This window comes from Strix uralensis, chromosome 11 (assembly GCF_047716275.1).
Source record: "Strix uralensis isolate ZFMK-TIS-50842 chromosome 11, bStrUra1, whole genome shotgun sequence".
In the NCBI taxonomy this organism is placed as follows: Eukaryota; Metazoa; Chordata; class Aves; order Strigiformes; family Strigidae; genus Strix; species Strix uralensis.
Window position 1 is genome coordinate 2618228 of NC_133982.1, and position 18942 is coordinate 2637169.

The 18942-nt window shown below is 54.9% G+C and overlaps 2 protein-coding genes across 4 annotated transcripts in view; both read right to left on the reverse strand.

The window, feature by feature from the left end:
* Positions 1-402, reverse strand: part of ZNF609 (zinc finger protein 609) — a 73930-nt gene extending 73528 nt beyond the window's left edge. The window contains exon 1 of one of the 3 annotated variants that reach the window (XM_074880948.1): positions 261-402. The gene's annotated coding sequence lies outside the window, so the exon portion shown is untranslated. The remainder of the gene's footprint in view (positions 1-260) is intronic. The other 2 variants (XM_074880949.1, XM_074880950.1) reach the window with 2 other exon arrangements.
* Positions 403-4359: 3957 nt separating this feature from the next.
* TRIP4 (thyroid hormone receptor interactor 4) overlaps positions 4360-18942 on the reverse strand; it is a 33537-nt gene continuing 18954 nt past the window's right edge. The window contains exons 12-13 of the mRNA XM_074880431.1: positions 9458-9560; positions 4360-4594 (exon numbers count right to left, since the gene is read on the reverse strand). Coding sequence (XP_074736532.1) covers positions 4527-4594; positions 9458-9560 — 171 coding nt within the window. The 3' untranslated portion in view covers positions 4360-4526. The remainder of the gene's footprint in view (positions 4595-9457; positions 9561-18942) is intronic.

An 18942-nucleotide genomic window follows, 5' to 3' on the forward strand; every position in this document is an offset into this window, starting at 1 on the left:
GAGGGGAGGCGAGGGGATGTCCCGGCACCAACGGCCGCGGGGGAAGGCCCCGACAGTCACCGCGGGGGGAGCCCGGGCCACGCCGGTCGCGGGGGGGGGCGGTTGGAGGGAACGACGACCGGGGCCCAACGGTCACCGGGGGAGGGCCGGGGCCAGGCCCAACGGCCGCGGAGGCTCCCTAACCGACACCTCCCCCCCACACACACCCCCCACCCCCCCCCCGCCGCGACGCCGCGGGGCCGGGCCGGGCCCGCACTCACCCGGCTCCGCTCCCGTCCCGGGCGGCCCTAAGTCTCCTCCATGGGGCCGCCTGGCCGCTCCGCCGGCAGCTAGGGGCCGGCCGCCGGGGCCGCCATGCCACCCGCGCCTGTGGGCCGCGCCGCGCCGCACCGCGCAGGCCGCGCCGGTGTCCGCCTGGCGGGGCGGGGCGGGGCGGGGCGGGGCGGGCGCTCGGCTCGGCAAGGCTCGGCAAGGCTCGGCCAGGCTCGGCCAGGTTCGGCAAGGCTCGGCTCGGCAAGGCTCGGCTCGGCAGCCCGGAGCCGGAACCCCACCGGCAGCCGGAGCGGGGCGGCGCGGGCGCCAGGCAAAACCCGGAAGGCGGAGCGGGGAGCGGGAGGGCGGAGAGCGCCGCCCCCGGCCGGGCGGAAGAGCCGGCACAAAGCGGGCGCGGGGGCCCCGAAAACGCGGAGACCGGATCGCGAGCGGAGCCCGGAGCGGAGCCATTCCCCGCCCCAGCGGCACCTCGGAGAGGGGGGAAGGGCGCCCTTTCGGGGGGTTTTACACGCCGGGGGGGGGGCGTGTGAGCCCGGCACGGTGCCCTCATGGCTGCGCTATCGAGGGTGCAGCTCACGGAGCCGGCCCAGAACCCCTCAGGCTGGCTTCTGGGCTGGGTACTGCTCTGAAAGACCCGCCGGGAGCAGGCAGGAGGGGTTCACCACCCAGGTTCATCCACCCCAAAAACGCACAACACCGTGCCCCACGCAGTCATTTTTCCTCCCCAAACAGGTTTCTGGCACTGGACAGAAGGAGCATCTTCCTTCCCAAAAGCACCAGGATCCCCAGCCCTCCTCGTCCCAGGAGGTGGTACATCCCCCAAAACCCTCCTCTCCAGACCCCGAAGTCTCAGCGCCAGGCCCGCGCTGGCTGACCAGGAAATTCTGGCTCATCTCAGCAGAGGGTGGCCCAGCCTTGGCCCCAGGACACCCCAAAACCCGTCCAGCGCAGGAGCAGCTGTCCCTGAGCAAGGCGAACCGGCGCAGCAATCTGTGCCGATGGAAGATGGGGCGCACAATCCACATCAGCACCCGGCAGCGCCGAGCTCAGAGCTGGGCCGTGGTCCTGCAGCGGAAGTGATGGAGCAGGGACCACCACCTCCATCCGCCCACCCGGGCTCTGGCGTGGGACCCAGAGAGCTGCCACCGTCCCGGGGCAAGGCGGGTCTCCTCCTCCAGCATGGTCTCAGGAGAACACCAAAGGACACGCTGATTTCTTCCAATGCTTTTCACCCCCAAACAAGGACAATGCGAGACCCAAACCCCTGGTGAAGGAGGTGGGATGCCGTGAAGGGCTGGGTTTGGGTGCCATTACCCTGTTTCTCTGGATTTTGCGGCTGGGGCAGGTGGGAGGGGAGCCAGAAGAGGTTTAAAGCAGTAGGAAAAGAGGGATGAGAAGAGCATTCATTTAGCCCGAAAGAGATAAAGAAGAGAAATTCTTCCTTATCAAGATAAGAGAAACTGTGCTCGCATGGCACAAACCCAATGCTGGTGGGCCTAAAGACAACCTATATGAACAAATTCAGGTTGGTTTTTACTGAAATTTTTTAAAGGATTGGGTAAAAGGTATTCTGGGCATTTGGTGTTGATTTTCAGCACATCCCAGACTAGGAATGATGCTCTCAAGGGTGGGAAAACCAGCTTCTTCCCGGAATGCAGAACAGACCAGGTCAGTGCATCAGTCTGCTCGTTCCCTGGCAAAATCATAAATTATGTCATTAATACAGGAGGAACATAAGAACACTGCCGGGCAACATGGCTCCATCATAAACGATCTCAGCATCCCTCCCATGGCGTGTTTTGCCACGACCATGAGCGGTGCCCGTGACCCAGCCTGCCCAGGGCCGCTGGAGCCTCAGTGCCGGAGCCGCCAGCCCCACGGAACTCAACAGATTTTACTGATGACAGTGGAGAACGTGGAATCCTTGGGAATGGAACCTCAGGTGACATGCAATGTGAGCGATACAAAGGACAAGGAGTGACAAAGCAGCTGCCACTTGCATGGAGGTGGATGCAGGAAATGGATCTGGTTTAATATGAAGCCAAACCATGGGCTTGTGTTAACAGCCAGGCTTAGGTAGGGCGTGGGTGCCCCGTCCTGGGAAGCAGCACACTGAGATGGGGATTTGACAGGCAGGTCGTGAGCCCCATGCTCCCCTTGTCCCTCAGGGGTGGTACAAGATCCCACTCTGTCACAGCTTTGTCCGACGGTGCTGCGCTCCTGGGATAAGGAGCTGGAAACCCTGGGGCTGCAGCCAGGGTGCAACCCCTGGGTGCTGAGCACGTCCTCCCTGGGTGCTCGGTGTCCCGAGCATCCTGCTCATCCCAGACCATGCCGCTGAGGTGCAGGGCAGGGCAGCAGATACGCCAGTGGTGTTTTATGAAAGATGCCCGCCCTGTAACCAGATGCTCCTTCCCCGTGCACCCATTCTCTGCCCGGAAGAGCATCTCCCCCACCTTGGTCCCACAGCGGCTGCCTTGGACCGGCCGCTCAAGGGCCGAACCCTTCCACCCCTAGGAGAGATGCTCCAGGGAGCTGCAGGCAGCTCAAGCAAACCAACCCCAGTGTCCTGCCTCTCCCCACCGGCCACCACAGCCAAGTCCTCTCCTGCCGCCTCCTCCCCATGGCACCAGGACCCCGGGATGCCACCCCAAACCCCTTGTCCCTCTCCAGCTGTGCTCTTACGGGCATTGCAGACATCTCCCCTCGCTCTCGAGGCACATCCACCCAAGAGGAGGACCTCCATGATATGAGAAAGATGTGCAGGGAAGGCACCAGGAGTCCCAGCACACAGCTGATTAGAACCATACTGGTGGGACACAAGGGACAGGCTGGTGGATGGGGGGATGCAGCCAGAGGAGGGAGGAAGCAGCAGAAACCCACCTCCCTCTGCCACAGCAAAGAGCAGCTCCCATGCCAGCACCTCTGTGCCAAGCCCAGGCAGCTCAGAGCTGAAACACCCGCAAGGGTTTTCCAAAAGAGGAATGACACAGGTGGGCGTTGAATCCAGATCCACCATCTCCAGCATCTCAGAGATCCCACAGAGAGCAAAGGGAGCCAGAAGACAACTCGGGGGCAAACAGCAGTGCCAGTGGGATGATTTTCCAGTGCTGCAGCATCCAGTGGCTGAGTTTCAGGGGGTGCAGGCAGCTGGCACTAAGACTTCACACCCTCCTCCTCCTCTCTGATGGAGTAGTGACAGGAACTGAGGCAGAGGGCTGGGATAACCTGCAACCAGTGACTGCGCCAAGCAGCTGAGCTGGCAGCCCTGCTCTGCTGCCCGTTGCGTCCCCAGGGAGGAGGAGGAGGGATGCCAGCAGTGCTCAGGGGTTGCTCTGTCCCCTCTGGAGCAGGGTGGGCTCTGGGAAATGAGGAGGAGCACTCAGACCACGGGCGAGGCAGAGCCTGGAGCAACGTGGCACGAAAGGCTCACAGCCCAGTGAACACGAATGCGTAATGAGCAGAGACACAGCAATGTGGGGAGATGCTGAATATGAAGGATTAAAGAAAAAGGAGAAATTAATCTTATTCATAAGGCAGAGCGGGTTTTTAACTCATGCACACAGCTGCTGGAGGGGGAGGTCAGCTTTTGCAGGGTGGCTGCTGCTTTGATACAAATGAGGAGAGAGGGCGGTAAGGCCTGGCGCTTGCCGGCGGTGCCAGGAGCTGTAAGGGCGCGCTCCTGGGAGCACAGAGCCCCCCTCTCACCCCGAGTCCCCTGCTTCCCCCAGCACACGTGCAGCAGGGCTCAGGCTCTCCGGCTGGTGGGAGCCATCCTCCCCGGCCCCACGGTTTCTCACCCTTCTCCTGTGAGGCTGGCGCCGTGATGTGTCTGACCCCACCCAGCCAAAAGACCTCGAGGCACATTTTGGGGACGAGACGCTGCCAAAGCCAGGAGCTACCTCCTGGCTGCCGAGATGGAGGGAGCTGGGCTGGCCGCTGCTGCGAGCTCCCCTCGCCCATCCTGGGAGCTCACAGGAGATGTGGAGATGCCAGCACATAGCTGAATCCCATCCCATCAAGCTCCATCTCCCACCCACCCTTGTCCGCAGCACACGACTTCCCAGGAAGCTTGTTGGGCAAGAGCGCAGTGAAAACATGTCTCTTTTAATGCTGGAATACAATGGATAAAGCAATACCTAAAAGCACTCTGGGATCCGTCTTGCACTTGCTTTCCAGAGTCGAGGACCATCCTGGCACCCTTCGGTGGCAGTCGGGTGCTGCGTGGGAACGAGGCGCTGCTCCCCCGTGGCTCACCCCATCGCTTTCTGCTTCATTAACCCCTTCTTTGCTCCCTGATGGATCTTTACATCCAGCTTCCCTGTAAAGAGGGGATTAAAAAAAAAAACACAACACAACAAACCCTCATCACTCTTTATATTTAAATACTATTTGCAATGCAAATCAGCTGGAGGCAGCAAGGTCTCCTAGTTAGTGTGTTCCTGTCACATTCAATTATCGTGCTTGAGGAGCCAGGCGTTTCCAGCCACCGTGGCTTCCCTCTGCGGGCACGACACTGGGGAGCCAGGGGCAAGCATGCCCAACGCAGCATGGGAAAATTCAGCAAAAAGGAGAGTAAATTAACATCCAGCACTCACCCACCACTACCAAGGGGGACACCGATCCCTTTGCTCGCCCCCAGGATGTGTGTCAACACGTTTGAAGGAGGTGGGGGACCGTCAAGCACCATGCTGGGGATGTGTTTCTCCACAGCGTGGTGGAAAGTCGGGCTTGGGGACAATAAGCCCTCAGCCTGGGGATGATGGTGCAGCAGGACACACAATGCGATGGGGACCAACCACTCTGTGCTGCCAAGGGCCAGGGTGGTGGCCTCCAAGGCCACCAGCTGGGAGGGCCGTGCTGCCTTTGCCAGCAGGCAGCACCTCGGGGAGCCCAGGTGCCTGCAGCCGGCTGATCCAGCAGGACCCAGAGCAAATCCTGCCTCCCCTTGTCCTTCACAGCCCTCGGTGGCTTTGCTGCCAGCTCGGCTTTCCCACCTGGGAGAGAAGCAGGGCACCAGAACATGGGATTTGGGCAACTTCTGCAGAAGAAGCCAAAAGTCAGCATGGCCAGCAAGTTGGGAGGGCTGCCTCAGAGGAGCATCCCCATCCCCCTCTTCCTGCCATAAAAAAACAAGGATGCTCCTGCCTTCCCAGACAAAGCTCCTTCCTCCAAAAGGGAGAGGAAGAAAGGGAAGGTGATCTTAAGCAAGGCAGCACAGAAGAGCCACCCTCCTGGAGAGGCTCTGCCATCAGCCAGAGCCGGTCACCTCCTCTAATGCCACATCTCCCTGGGAACTCACCTCCCTGCTCCTGCTCCCCTGCATCCTCCCATCCTCAAAATTCCAGCCTCATGCTGTCTCTGTCTGTAGCTGGGACGGGGCTCCCATGCGTTGCAGAAGCCAGCAGCAAAAACTGCAGACCCTATTCTGCACTGGGCAGGGTGGCCTCAGTCCCTGGGGAGCATCCCCTGCGTCCCTCGGGAGGGACATAGGGGTCCACTGCAGTCACACCATCAGGAGAGGGGGCAAATGGGTCAGTTTGATCCCAAGGAGATGGACAGACAAAGCCCGTCCCAGCGAAATCCCAGTGAGGAGGATGGACCCAGAGTTGGTGGCACTTCAGCCGGGTGCCTCAGCACCATCCCTCTGGGGAATCAAGCCCAGCGTCACCCCAGGGGTGAAGCACAGCCCACATGGTCCCTGGAGAGCTGTGCTGCTCCAACCCAGCTGCAGCACACAGCAGATCTCATCCCTGGAGGGGACAAGATCCACCAGGCTCCAAACTGGTCCCCCTTTGGCCACTGCTCCAAAAAATGCCAGTAAAAAGCCCATGTGCTGCGAGAAGCAGGCGCTTGCCCAGAGAAAATGGCTCCAAACCAGCCAGAGGCCATTGCCTTCTCTTCAAACCAAGAAAACTTCTCAATTTCAGCTCAATGAAGAGTCTAACAATGCTTTTCCCAAGAGAGGCTTCGCTCAGGATATTCCACCAGGACAACACAGCCTCCCTGAAACCCATCCTCCTCCTTCAGCTTGAGTTCTGGGCCAGACTTGCTCCTGTCTGAGCTTGAGAGGGAAGTTCAATGCACCGAAACCGTAACATGTAAAAAAAAAAAAAAAATTGAGCAAGGGTTTGCAAATCACCATGCCATAGATCCGCGAACTGAAACGTGGCTACGGTCAGGTTGAAATTGGGAGCAGGAAGCAAACGTTGCTGATGTCTCGGTGCAGCATTTGCCAACCTGCAGCCCACGGGACACAAAAGGCCATCTGCAAAACTCTTCCACCATCACAAATGAGAAAATTAAAACTGAGGCCAAGCAAAAGGGCAAAATAGGTCATTACTTAGAGCATCTTTTTTCAGGGTGTTCACACCCTGAGCCGCAGACTTTGGAAGATGGTCTCCTACAAGGTCTGGAGATCTACCATCCCCTCTGCCTGTCCACGTGGGAGAAAACTCTCCCCACCTGCCTAAGGATGGGGAAGAAGCCCCCTCCTTGCAACGGCTGGAAACAGCAATGGGCACCCAACAAGGCTGAGCCAGCATGTCCAGAAGCAGCGTGTCGGACCACCATGTCACCAAGCCGTGGGGTTTTTGGCAGGAGAAAGGCAGTGAGCTCACACTCACTCCATGCTCTGGTCTCCCACCTCCCAGGCTGTGTCACCTCTAGGGCTGTAAGCTTCATATTTAACATGTCTGCCTGCTCCTCCTGGACCTCAAAAGTGATCAGGAGGCTCCTCTGCCCTATCAACTGGTAAACATAAAACATCACGTAGGTAACCTTTAGGAAAAGGCTAAAAACAAGGCAACAGCCCCAGGGTCCCCTTCTCTTTCCACTCAGTGATTTAAGGACTTCTGTCTTGCACTGCAACATGTACCTTTGCCCGCTCCTCCACGCTCTTCCAGCCATCGGCTGCTGAAGGGAAGATTCTGCACGATGCTCAAGGGAGGCTTCAGGGAAGCTTCACCCAGATTCAAGGAAATCTCCCGTGAGAACCACCACTGAGCTTTGTCCTCACGCGCTAAAACTAAGCAGGGATGTGTTTGGGGAGACCCATGCTCCCAGATGCAACACACAGGGCCCATCCCTTCCACACAAACAATAACCCTGGCAGCAAAAATAGAGCTATGTTACTTTTTTTTTTTTCTCCCATCCCCAGGCTGCTAGAAACAACTAATTTGCAATGGAGAAGCATTCGGATGTCATCGCGGCAAGGTCCATGCTGTCATCTGGCAAGGAAAACCACTCTGGCTTGGCTTCCCAACAAGACAAACTGGCATTTTGTCATGGCTTGAGCCAGGCTTCAAGAAGACCGGAGCAGCCGGTGAGCTCAGGTGGGGACATGAGCCGGCACCTTCCCCCTGCTCTGCTTCCAGCTTGGAGAATTAAGCTTTTGACTGCCTCAGATGTAATGCCAGCTCCTATTAAAACAGCGCCTTACCCCGATGAAAGGTCAAAGGCTTCCCTGCTCCTTCCCTAGGCTGTCACAAATATCACCCAGACGGACGATGTCCCCTCCAGGAGGGGAACGTGCAACTCCACAGCCTCCCTCACTGCTGCTCTCATGACAGCTCCTGTCGGGATGGAGGGCAGGAAAGGCAGGGCCAGCAGCAGGAGCGGGCAGCACAGGCAGCCGCCAGCACAGCCGGCTTCCTTCCAGGCTGTTAGACTGATCCTTCTCCAAGCAGGAAAGTGTCACAACACAAAGGAGACGATGTGACAGATGGGAGGGGACCAGCAGCACCTGCCCCCGGTGAGGCAGACGCGCAGCAGCCGGCCGCCCTGCACTCACACCGCATGGCAGCTTCCCCTTCAGCCACCATCGGCGGCCAGATGGAGGCAGATGTGGCCGTGAAGGGGCATGAGAGAGCCTGTACCAGAGCAAGGAAAGGTTAAAACAAGAGAAAAAAAAAAAAAAAAGAAAAGATGCAGCGGCTGCTCCAGCACGCAACAGCAACGGGGCTGTTCTACCGCAGCAAAGACGTTTGCAGCCTAAAGAACTCGGCACAGCCCTGCCTGCTCACCGGTGAGCTGGGAAAGACCCATCCCTGGGGGAGGACGGTGCCGCCAGCAAGATCCAAGTGCTGCAGCTCTCCAAGCATCGTCTGTCGCCATCGGCTGAACGCACCTCCCAGATGTTGCCACAAAAGGCAGGGAACAAACCAAATCGTTTTGCCCTGCTCAGGACCCCAGCAGGGCAGGAATATCCCCAACACCCAGGGAGAGAGTGAAGCCGTGGGAGAACGGTGCTTCTCTGAGCAGAGAGGGGGGAAAAAAAAAAACCTTCAAAAACAACAAAACAACCCTACACTGTGCTTCAAAAGCCCTTATTAACCAGTCCTGAGAAATCCTGCTGCTCCTGCGCCGCTAGATAACTACTCCCGGGGAACCACACTGCAAACGAGAAAGAAAACCCAGTCGTCAGCTCTGCTAAACAAACAGCCAAGACTATTTCTGCTTATGCTGCTTTTAGCCCGTCAAATTAATTTTTCACATCCCCTGAAAGCATGTACGGTGCCTTCCCCAGGCTGTGTGGTGGGGAGGCTGCTAATAAGGACGGAGCTGACTGCAGGCTCCCCAGCTGCTGCATCCCTCCTCCATCCTTTTTACAGCAGTGGGCAGGAATAACTGGCAGCCTGCGGAGGGGCTGGTGGCTCATAAAAGGGACTAACGATGCTGGCAAGTGGAGCGCGGACAGATGCTGCAGCGATTCCCTGCAAGCTCTGCCAGGACATCCCATCCTGCCGGCCTGTGGATGAAGAACATCCATCTGGCCCTGCAGCTCTTGCTGCTTCAAGCCCTCACTGTCCTCATGGGTGAGAGGGTAATTTTGAACCGCAGGCAAGGAGCTAGCACGGATCCGCCTGAGCGTCGCCGCACCGGCTCGTATCCTGACCCAGGCTGATGCCAGAAGCGGATCAGCTGCAGACACGAGCACTCTTTGACTCTCGAGTGTTTGCAGAGGCAGGAAGAGGCATGTATTTGGAAGGAAGCAACATCTGGGGAAAGGGGAACTGAAGACAAAAAAAATATTACAGATGTATTCAAGTCATTAAACAAACACCTACAGATCAAAGAGCACAGGGCAAAGGTTGCGAACTCATATGGCAAAGGCAGGCAGAGGTGGTGATGAGAGCAGGCACGAAAGGCCAAGGGGGGCATCTGTGGAAACTTTACTACTTACAGATTTTGGGTTTTCCTTTGATGGGAAACTTCACAATCATCTCCTGGGGATTAGTGCAGATAAAGACAAATGGAGACCCGGACTCCTGGCTCAGATCCGGATACTGCAAAACACAGACACACACACACAAAACAGAGTCAGACCGACTGCCGCGGGTGTGAAAAGAGCTCGGCGGTCAGGAGCAGGGAAATCATTATTTAAGAGATGGGTTATATCTAGGCTGTAGCAGCTCAGACTAAACCAGCTTGAGAACTTTTAATGAAAAAAACCCACAAACTTGCAGGTTTGGGTCTTAATCAGTGAGCCCCTCGCTAAGCCTCTTCTCACTGCACCTCTGCCAGTGCTTGCCCCCTTTTTGGACCTGCTCACCCAGCCGCTTTCCCGTGCACTCCCTAACCCTTGTCAGCCCCCTTTAGCACCAACCTGTGTCTTGCCACCTAAAAGGCATGGTTTCACTTGGCTTAAGCTGATCTAAAGTGGGGGGTGTCAATAGAGAGGTGGTCCGGGGCCCTGCCCTCCCAAGCTTGCCTGCTCACTGCCTGCTTTGCACTGGGGCAAGCATCGATTTTCAGCCAGATGCATTCCTGGATTCGACTGACTGGGGACGCAGTTACCCCGCTAAACCCCAACCAGTCACATGCAGCACACCAGCACCTCAACCCAAACAGCTTGACAAAACCAGTGAGATGATGACCACCCCTTCTACTGACGCAGCTGTCCCAGCTATGGATACATCCCCATCTCTTCCCCACAAAGCTCAGTTCAAACACAAGGGCTTTAAGATTTGGAGAGCGCGCACCGTCCTGCCGTGGGACACGGCAGCTCTTAAGATTCATCTGTGTCTAAAGGGTGAGCAGTAGAAAAAATGCTCGCAACACACCAAGTCAATGGCTCAGAGAAGCTGGCCGTGTCCATGCAGGGCTGGCTCCACACACGGAGTCTACAGAGAGATTTCACAGCGATAAAGACATGAGGGAATTTTATAGGAAGAGTATAAACAGATTGTTTCTCTCATTAACCATGGGGGGAAAAAAGAAGAAAAAAAAAAAAAAAAAACCACAGTGAGGGAAGTGCACTGAGGTCCTGTCTGGATGCAGCTCAGCCTCAGCACTGTTCAGAATTGAAACGCAAAGCAGTAATAAAAAATGTATATACCAACCATCACTTCAGATTCCCCATTAGCTGCAGACCTCGTGCTGACAGGCGCAGAGGCGAGGGCATGCCACAAAGGTGCTCCAGCCCAGGAAACCCTGTTCAAACAGACTGCGGAAGCAGTTTTCCTTCCATGGGAAAACTGCCGCCTTCTTTTTTTTTTTTTTCTCCCTCGCCTTCCTCGAGCAGATCCGTCAAGGCTGCTGTAGGGGACAGGATGCCAGACCAGATGGAGCAGCGTGTCCTGGCAAATCCCCCATTTGTTACTAACAAATGACTCCTAGGCTGAGTGTTTGAAAAGCTCTCACCGACCTGCCAAGATGAGTTTGGATTTGCCCTGGAACAGCTGGGCACAGAGAGGGAAGCAGGGAGCAACCCGCTCTCCCTGTGCTGTAGTGGGGTTTGGCAGCGTTGCCAGCGGTTAGGGGAGATTTACAGAAGCCCGACACTGGGATTGGATCAACTAGGGAAAGCGTTTCCAGCCCCTCTCATTTTACAACAGCGTGTAAGAGCTGTTCACTGAGCAAGAGAGCGATGTACGTGCACTTAGCTGCTCTGTACAACACCCGCGCTCGGGGAGGAAGAGCTGCACTGATCTGCATCGCACGCGGATGCCCTGCTGTACCGATCCGGGGTTGGACAGGTTTCTTCCTCTTTTATTTTTTGGCTGAGCCACGTTACTTGACTTGCTTCCACTGCTCCATGCCGATGCCAAGGATTTTCATTTCCCATCTGCAGGGAAGGAGGATCTTGGAAGGTTAGAAAAAGCCAATGTGAATATCCCCGGCCAACGCCTGGTGAGTGCGAAATGCTGGCGCCGCTTTACTGCTCTCGGCAATATGCGGGTGAGTGGTGGCCCCTCCGTAGCCAGAGGACCTGACATACCCAGCAGGTCTCACACTCACACGGCCTCCGAAGGTCACACCACGAAGCGGTAGGGCGTAAGCCACCCTCCAAACCTGGTCGCAGAGGTGGCCTATCCCCACTCTACTACATGTGGTTCAGCCACTGGCTTCTCCAGCCAGGTTGTGTGTCGGGGACCAGTGTGCCACAGAGGTCTTGCTGCCTGGAGTAGTGCTGCTTCCCAAATCTCCTCAGCCACCATCTCTGAGGTGGACCTGGACATCACCACGTCCCCCCTCACTCACCTCACAGCCCCCCTGCCAGGGAATACCACACAGGCTACCGTAACAGGCACCCTGGCATCAGCAGTGAAAGCAACAGCCAGGTTGGTTTCTCCACTGACAGCTTTCATCCAAAACCAGGATCAACCCTTCAGCTCCAAAAGCTTCCAGCTCAATCTGATCCCAAGGCCGAGGCGGATGCCACAGCTGCGACTTGGGTTTACGCTTTTACACCGCAGCCTTTCATTTTCACTCCCAGGGTACGTTTCTGAACGTGTGCCAAATCTGTTCGTGTCCTGCATTTTAAAAGCCTTGATCCTTCCTCTGGCATCTCACTCCCAGGAGGCAGGGAAGGAGCCCCTCATGAACCACTACATTTAAGGCTTGCTATTGTACCTACCCCGGAAACCTCTTATCCCATCCTGGTGAACAACAAAAGCAGAATATTCCTGGCTGCTGGAGCCGAGAAAAGCCGTAACCCTTTCCTCTGCCCAGGGACAGATGCTCCCAGGTGGAGAAGATGAGCTGAACTCCCACAAGATGCTGAGCTGGCCAGGCTCACCCTTTCCCCCGGCCCTTACACAAGTCAATTCAACTCATTCGTCCTGCAGAAATGTAGGCAGCTTTTGGGTAAATTCAGTTTTCTGCTGGGTTAATGAGCTGAACTGCTCAAAGAAGGGTCCAGCGAAGTGGGTGACTGGCAGGAGTGCGTGGCCGGGGGCTGGCAGGAACCGAGACTCCTCTTAGAGAGCAGCAAGAGGTTAGATGTGCCCGCTGCATCTCTTGAAACCACTGTCTGCAAACTGAAGGGAGAAACAACCAGATATGCTTTTGCCACACAACACTCAGTAGGACCAAGAGCACAGCCTCTCCCCAGTGCACCTGTAACTAGCTGCCGATATTTAATGTGTGCAGAAACCACCTCCATGGGCCTCATTCCCTAGAGGTCACTGGAGCTGTTACTATTTCCTACCCCCTAAACAGCACTTGCTCTCGACATCACGCACGCTCACCATGAGCGACGTCGCCCATAGACACCTACCAACTGTATCTATGCTATCTCACCTGGTCATCAGCAGGATCGAGACAGACAGAGTGGCTGAACGGCAGCACTCCTCTGCCTCTACAGCTCTTTCTGCAGCTTAGCTCAGCGCTAGCATATCGGCACCTACCTGCCCTGCGCCAGAGATGCCTCTCCTATTGGCAACGACTCAGCTGACTGACGCCCTCAGCGGAGACGCTGCCACCAAGACACCAAATACATTTGCCTCCGTGACATTTTCCAAAGCTGCCCAAGCGTCTAACAAGTAAAAAATGTTTCTGCTGTAAGAGGTCAGTCGAGTCATTCTCCAGTCTGCAATGCAGTAAGTTTAGGAGATGGAGAACAAATTTACTCCTAACTACTCCACCCCACAGACAGCAGCCACTGCCCATCAGCACTTCAGCAAACCTAAGACTTGTAGTAAAAGCCCGAAGGTCACCTCTAGTGTGCCAGAGAGAGAAGACAGAGCATATGCCCAGTAAGGAGGATCTGCAATAACAGTTTTTTAGCTAAAAGGTCAGCTTAGAGGGAAACCACACTCCCTCTCTACCAGAGACCAAGAATCAAACCCAGCCAGGAGTCTGATGGGGGAACGTTCCTTCTTAATTTCAACAGTACTCATTGTTATAATCTTGAGTGTGTAAATAAGACAGGTGCCAGTCCTCCAGACTTTGACACTGCCTCTAGTGGGAATCAACTCAACATTTAGGATAAGGTGGCTAAAAAGGCCCTCTACAACAAATACAGTCCAGAGGCTAGGTTGTCCCTCAAGAAGGAGAGAACCCACCCCCTCCAATCCTGCAGATGAGCAGGAAAGCTCAAAAGAGAGGGGTTATGCAATGTAACTACAGTGTAAAAAAAATGATTCAGCCTCCTTTCAGACCTTCTGCCACCTCGTAGCGGGCGTGCAACAAGGCAGTTGGGAGGACGGTGGGCTCCGTGGGCTGTGAACAGCCGGCACGGCTTACCAACTGCTGCTCGAGCCCACTGCTTTGCACAGTCAAAAACCCCACGTACACTCTTCTCCATACACCGGTGTCCGCGCAACCACCACCCTCCTCGCTTGTCCCATCTCTGCGACCACACAGGTTGGGCTTCAGTTTGCTGCTAACAGGTTTGTAAGATTCTATCTGTGAAGAGATTAGCAGGGGAAAGAAAAAAAAGCAGATCTCAAGGCAGCTTAATACATGCAGGAAGAGCTCGAGGTTAAATGTAGCGTCCGAGTACAAGCTGGAAGAGGGAGCTGAGCACTGGGCTCCTCCTAAAACTGGCCACCAGATTCACCCTCTTGCTGGAGTCAGCACTTTGAATATCTATTAAGCGGCTATCAAATGTCCCCAACGGCCACCCCAATCAAGCTGCAAGCAGGGATAATTGCTAATGAATGTTCCCTACACTTTGTTTTCGCCATCCCTCGTCTCCCATCACCAGCTCGTCACCACCAGAAATAGCAGCAGGGCTGCCAGCCTCCCCACTCTGCAGCCCACAGCAAAAGAGCAAAGGAGGGGACAAGCCAGCTTGGAGCCAGCAGACACCAACCCACCTTCTCTGACATTTGAGGGAAAAAAAAAAAATCCTGCTAATTTTTTTTTTCCCCACACCAATCTGTTAAAATAAAAAATTTTTTCCCTGATTTGGGTAAAGCCTGCAGTGGGATGCAGGGGCTGTGCTGGCTTGCCCAGCATCACTGGTAACAATGGGGGTTCGGGACCCTTAGCTCATCCCAATTCCATCTCAGCAGTGGAAAAAAAAAAAACCACAGAGAAGGGCTGTCCCGAGCCCCTCGATTTCTTCACCTCTCCCTGATGAGCTGCGTTTGCTTGAGCCCGAGAGTCGTGAACTGAACGCAGGGGAATCGAAAGAGCCGCAGGAAAATGTGCCAGGGGGGAGTCAAACCATCACTAACAAGATGAGCTCTGCTCCGGTGCATCTGAGGAAGGAACAAAGGCACCGCGTGCAACGGAGCATTGGCTCCGCGCAGCACAAAGCCAAAACGCTCCCCGGCAGCTTCGTTAGCGACATTTCAAGAGCATCTTTCGCTCTCATTAAGGTCTCCAGACACAAAAGAAGACATGAAAACGCAGCACAAGAGACCAAATGCTAAAGCCGGGTGGGAATAGCCCCGGCATTTTACACGTGCTGGCCTACAGAGCCCTGCAATGCAGCCTGAGCTCTCCTCCGCTCCTCTTGCCCATGGAGCACGCGAGCGCACGGCCCCAGCGCGCACCCCGGTTAGCTGGAGCGCGGCGGAGAATTGCACGCTGGAACCTGTAGTCCTTTGGCAGGTCACTGCCATCCTCTCCATCTTACAGCTGCCGGGGGGTGGCCTTGGGGCACTGGCACCACACAGTGAGGAGGTGGTTGAGATGTTCTGCAAGGTTAATAATGGAAAGGGTTGAATCATTTTCCTGGCGTGCCTCCGTGGTGAACAACAGGGGAAATACAGCTTGCTCTGCCAGGCAGCGCCGGGCCAGGACACCAGCTCCAGCCTTCATTTCCCTGCTGCTCTCCGAGAGCTTCGAAATAAAAGAGGCAGCACTGGAAAGCAACGCTGTCTGGAAAGAATAAAAGCAAGTGGAGCCCATGTGTTGGCAAGAGACCTCACCGTAAAATGCATTCAAAGGGAAAAAAAATAATCTTGGCGGAGATGGCGTCCCCTCCAAAAGAGCAGGGCTGCTGTAACCAGCAGTGGCCATAAATCAACTTTCCCCAGCAGGCAAAAACATGCACTGGGCTCTTCCCCAGGCGTTACGAGTAGTCCCTTGGCCATGTGCAAGGGAAAGGAGTGGGATGCGAGGCATCCCCCTGGGAGCTGGGCACAACTTCCTCACCCTGTTTTCTTGGTGATTTGTGGGAAAGGCGGATCCGCTCTTCTTTCATGCCTCATAAGCTTCATAGCTGTCAGACTAACGTAACAGGTAATTAACTACTAAACAGCCATTTTCTCCTCCTCTCCGGAGGGATCACCATCCAGCTAGAAAATGTTTCTTTAGTGGTTTGCAAAAGGGAAAAGAAAGTCGTTTCTGGCAAGTGACACAGGTGCCGCAGCCAAAGAGGGCATTCACAGCAATGCCTGCAACACAGACTCATGGATGCAGGAGAAATGGAGCCATCAAAAATGAGAGAGATTATGCTTATCCGGTTGTGGGTGCAGCAAACTCCCCGATCCCAGTTCGGGCGCCACCAGCAGTAACACTGGTTCCCGCCCACAGGTGCCCCATAGTCCTGCACAGGTACAGCTGCAGCCAGAGATTCGGTGCTTGAAGCTCAGTTGTAAGCTCTTTGGTCCGTCTGCAGGTTGGAGTTACTTAACATGAAGAGGAAAAAAACCAAACCCCATCCTTCTCACAGCCTGCAGGAGCAGCCTTCAGGAACCCGAGCTGCATCCGTCCTTGTCGTTTTTCCAAGGAGAGCGGTGTTGAAGCATCATTTCCCCGAAGTCTGTTGTTCTAACAGCGGTAGTCTCCACCGCCTCGTTACAAGGACATTCACTTTTGGGGATTACCTAGCCAATTTTCCCAACCCAGCCTTCACCCTGAAGTGCTCCAGGGCACATTCACCCAAAGGTGACACCCAGCTGGCAACAGGAGCCATCGCCTGAGCCAGGAGATCCAGGTTTGCCGCTGCTCTGTGTCACCTTCTCCTGACTCAGACCTCCAGTTCTGGAAAGAGCTTGCAGAGCACCAAGCACTTCACTTCGAGATTTGATCTCCCTCATGACACAGTCTTGTATCACACTTTCATCTGACAGCACATTTTCAAGCATCATCTTTTAAGGACCCATTCCCTCTGCTTTAGCACAGGCAAACCAGCCTTTGGCCCATGAGAAACAAAATTTTCCTAAACAGAAACCCCAAAGCAGATCCAACTTTCTAGAAATGCCAAATTTTCTAGCCTGAGGCAGAAACATCCAGTACTGCAACCTTGTGAACATGCACCCAAGGAACTCTACAGACTGCCCTTGGCCATGGAAGACCACATGGATGCAGAGAAGCCACTCCGCAGAGGCTGGGTTAGAAAAGACATACACATCAATGTTCAACCCAAATCAACAGAACAGGCAAAAAGAAAAAAAAGCAGGATCGCAAAGAAACACAAACAAAAGCCGGCAGCCAAACTTTTGTTTGAAAGCCTGTCAGGTCTAGACTGCAACGTGTGAGGAAGGAACAGCTCAAAACCACAGCTGCTAATGGTTATGGATTTGGCAATCAAAATGTCTTTGTTAAAAAAAAAAAAAAAAAAGTTAACTGCCTTACTATTGAGGTTACAAACCGCAGCCTTGATGCATTGTTGCAGTCAACATCCTCCCTGCTGCTTTTGAGAGCTTACATCTGCTGCTGGCAGATCATGTGCTGGCATAGGCTCCCTTCGCGAGGATGCGCAAGGAATTTTGCTAGCCTGCCTTCCTTTCCCCTTCTTCCCACAGCGATGCCTGTCAGTCCTTGCCTGCTCCGTCCCTCACATGCTTAGCTGGTACGCAACCAGATCCAGACGCAACAGGCTGGGATCGCCGCAGGATCCTTCCCCCAGCCGGTCGGATCCCTCCAGTGGGTGTTCTCCGCCTCCCAGCCTCGAGCCCAGCTCTCCTCGTGTTCCTACACCACAAGCTGTACTTTGATTCAAAGGGCAGTGGAAGCAATTAAAACATAGTAAGTAATAACAGGACTTTGAAATGTAGATTTAATATTCAAACTTGCGCTGGTGCACTCAGATTTTAAAAGGCTGAGCAGTCTGCCAGGGCTCCAGTCTGCAGGGAGACCTGGAGGAGTCAGCGGTGCCGGCAAACACTGGGCACACTGCACCCCCCCCCCCCCCCCCGCTCTCCCTGAACCGGCATCACAGGACCTACAGCCACCAACACCCTTCTGCAGCTCAAACCCCAGCCTGAGAAAACACCCGCCCATGGTAAACCCTACAAGAAGGGCTTGAGATGTTTACAGACTGCCTGACGACCGTCGAGGGGAAACTGGGTGGACTTGGAAAAATATTCGGTAGTGTACTAGGCTCAGCTGAAAGGGCCATTTTCATCCTCCTGTGCCAAGGGACAGCGGAGGCAGGACTAGCCTCAGCTGCAGCGCAGCCCCACCACCCGCGCTGCCGGACGAGACCTGGCACGGAGGAGGAAAGAGGCGATGGGGAGGAGGAGACGAGGGGAAACCAGGGCACCTGCTGCCGGCTCAAGCAGCTCACAGTGCCTGCACCCTGCTAGATACAGCCAGGCAGCTTCAACCAGCATCGTAAAGTCCTTTCATAAAGCAGAACTGCAAAGCAAAGGGGTAAAACAGCACAGCTGAGTGCAGCAGGTGACAGAGATCAGCTGAACTTTGAAGAAAACCTAACTTTGGTGAACACAGCCCTGCACAGATAAGGCATCCGCATCCCTGCCCTGGTTTACTTCAGCAGCCACCACTCCCCGCGCTGACCCTTGCTGCTACTCCCCGAGGAGGTGTGACGCCGGCAGCTGCTTCCAGCTATTGATTCAATTCCACCAACGTGATGGGATTTCTCACGGCCCAACGCGCGGCAGAACCAGAATACGCATCTGAGCGACCGGTCTGTTCAGGGTTATGAAATCCATGACACGCTGATGAAAGCTTAAGCAAGCATAGTCCTTGGGTGCTTGTACATCTACCGCGGTGGTTATATTCTGTAGCTGCCAGCTCCCCCGTCATTTGGGGTCACCACCTAAAGGGTGGTCATGGCTCAACCTGGTGGAGCTACAACCAGACAGCGAGGGTGTGGGGCACCTGAGCAGCAGCCAGGCTTGGGGTCAGTTTTATCTAACACTTGGTTTTAGGATTAAATAAAAACCAAACACCAAGAAGGCGGCAAGTATCAGTGACCACATCTGAAAGAAGAAAAAAAAAAACCAGATCACTGACTAGTTTGCTGAAATGGTAGCAGAGGCTAAGTCCACAGTCATCATTAATTAAGTCATATGCTTCAGCCTTGGCTTCGTTTTTTCCCCAGGGTCTAGGAAACCAGAGGAGAGGGCAAGCTAGCCTCTATCATTCGATTTCTTTGGCATGTTAATGCATTCCTAAATTAATCATCATCAAGTGACAATCTCTCCTTCATCTTAACAGACTGAGCAGTGGCCTCAGTAAACCTGCTGGCTTATGCAAGGCAGCTGGAGCCTTAGAAGAGTCTCTGATGAAAACCAAAGC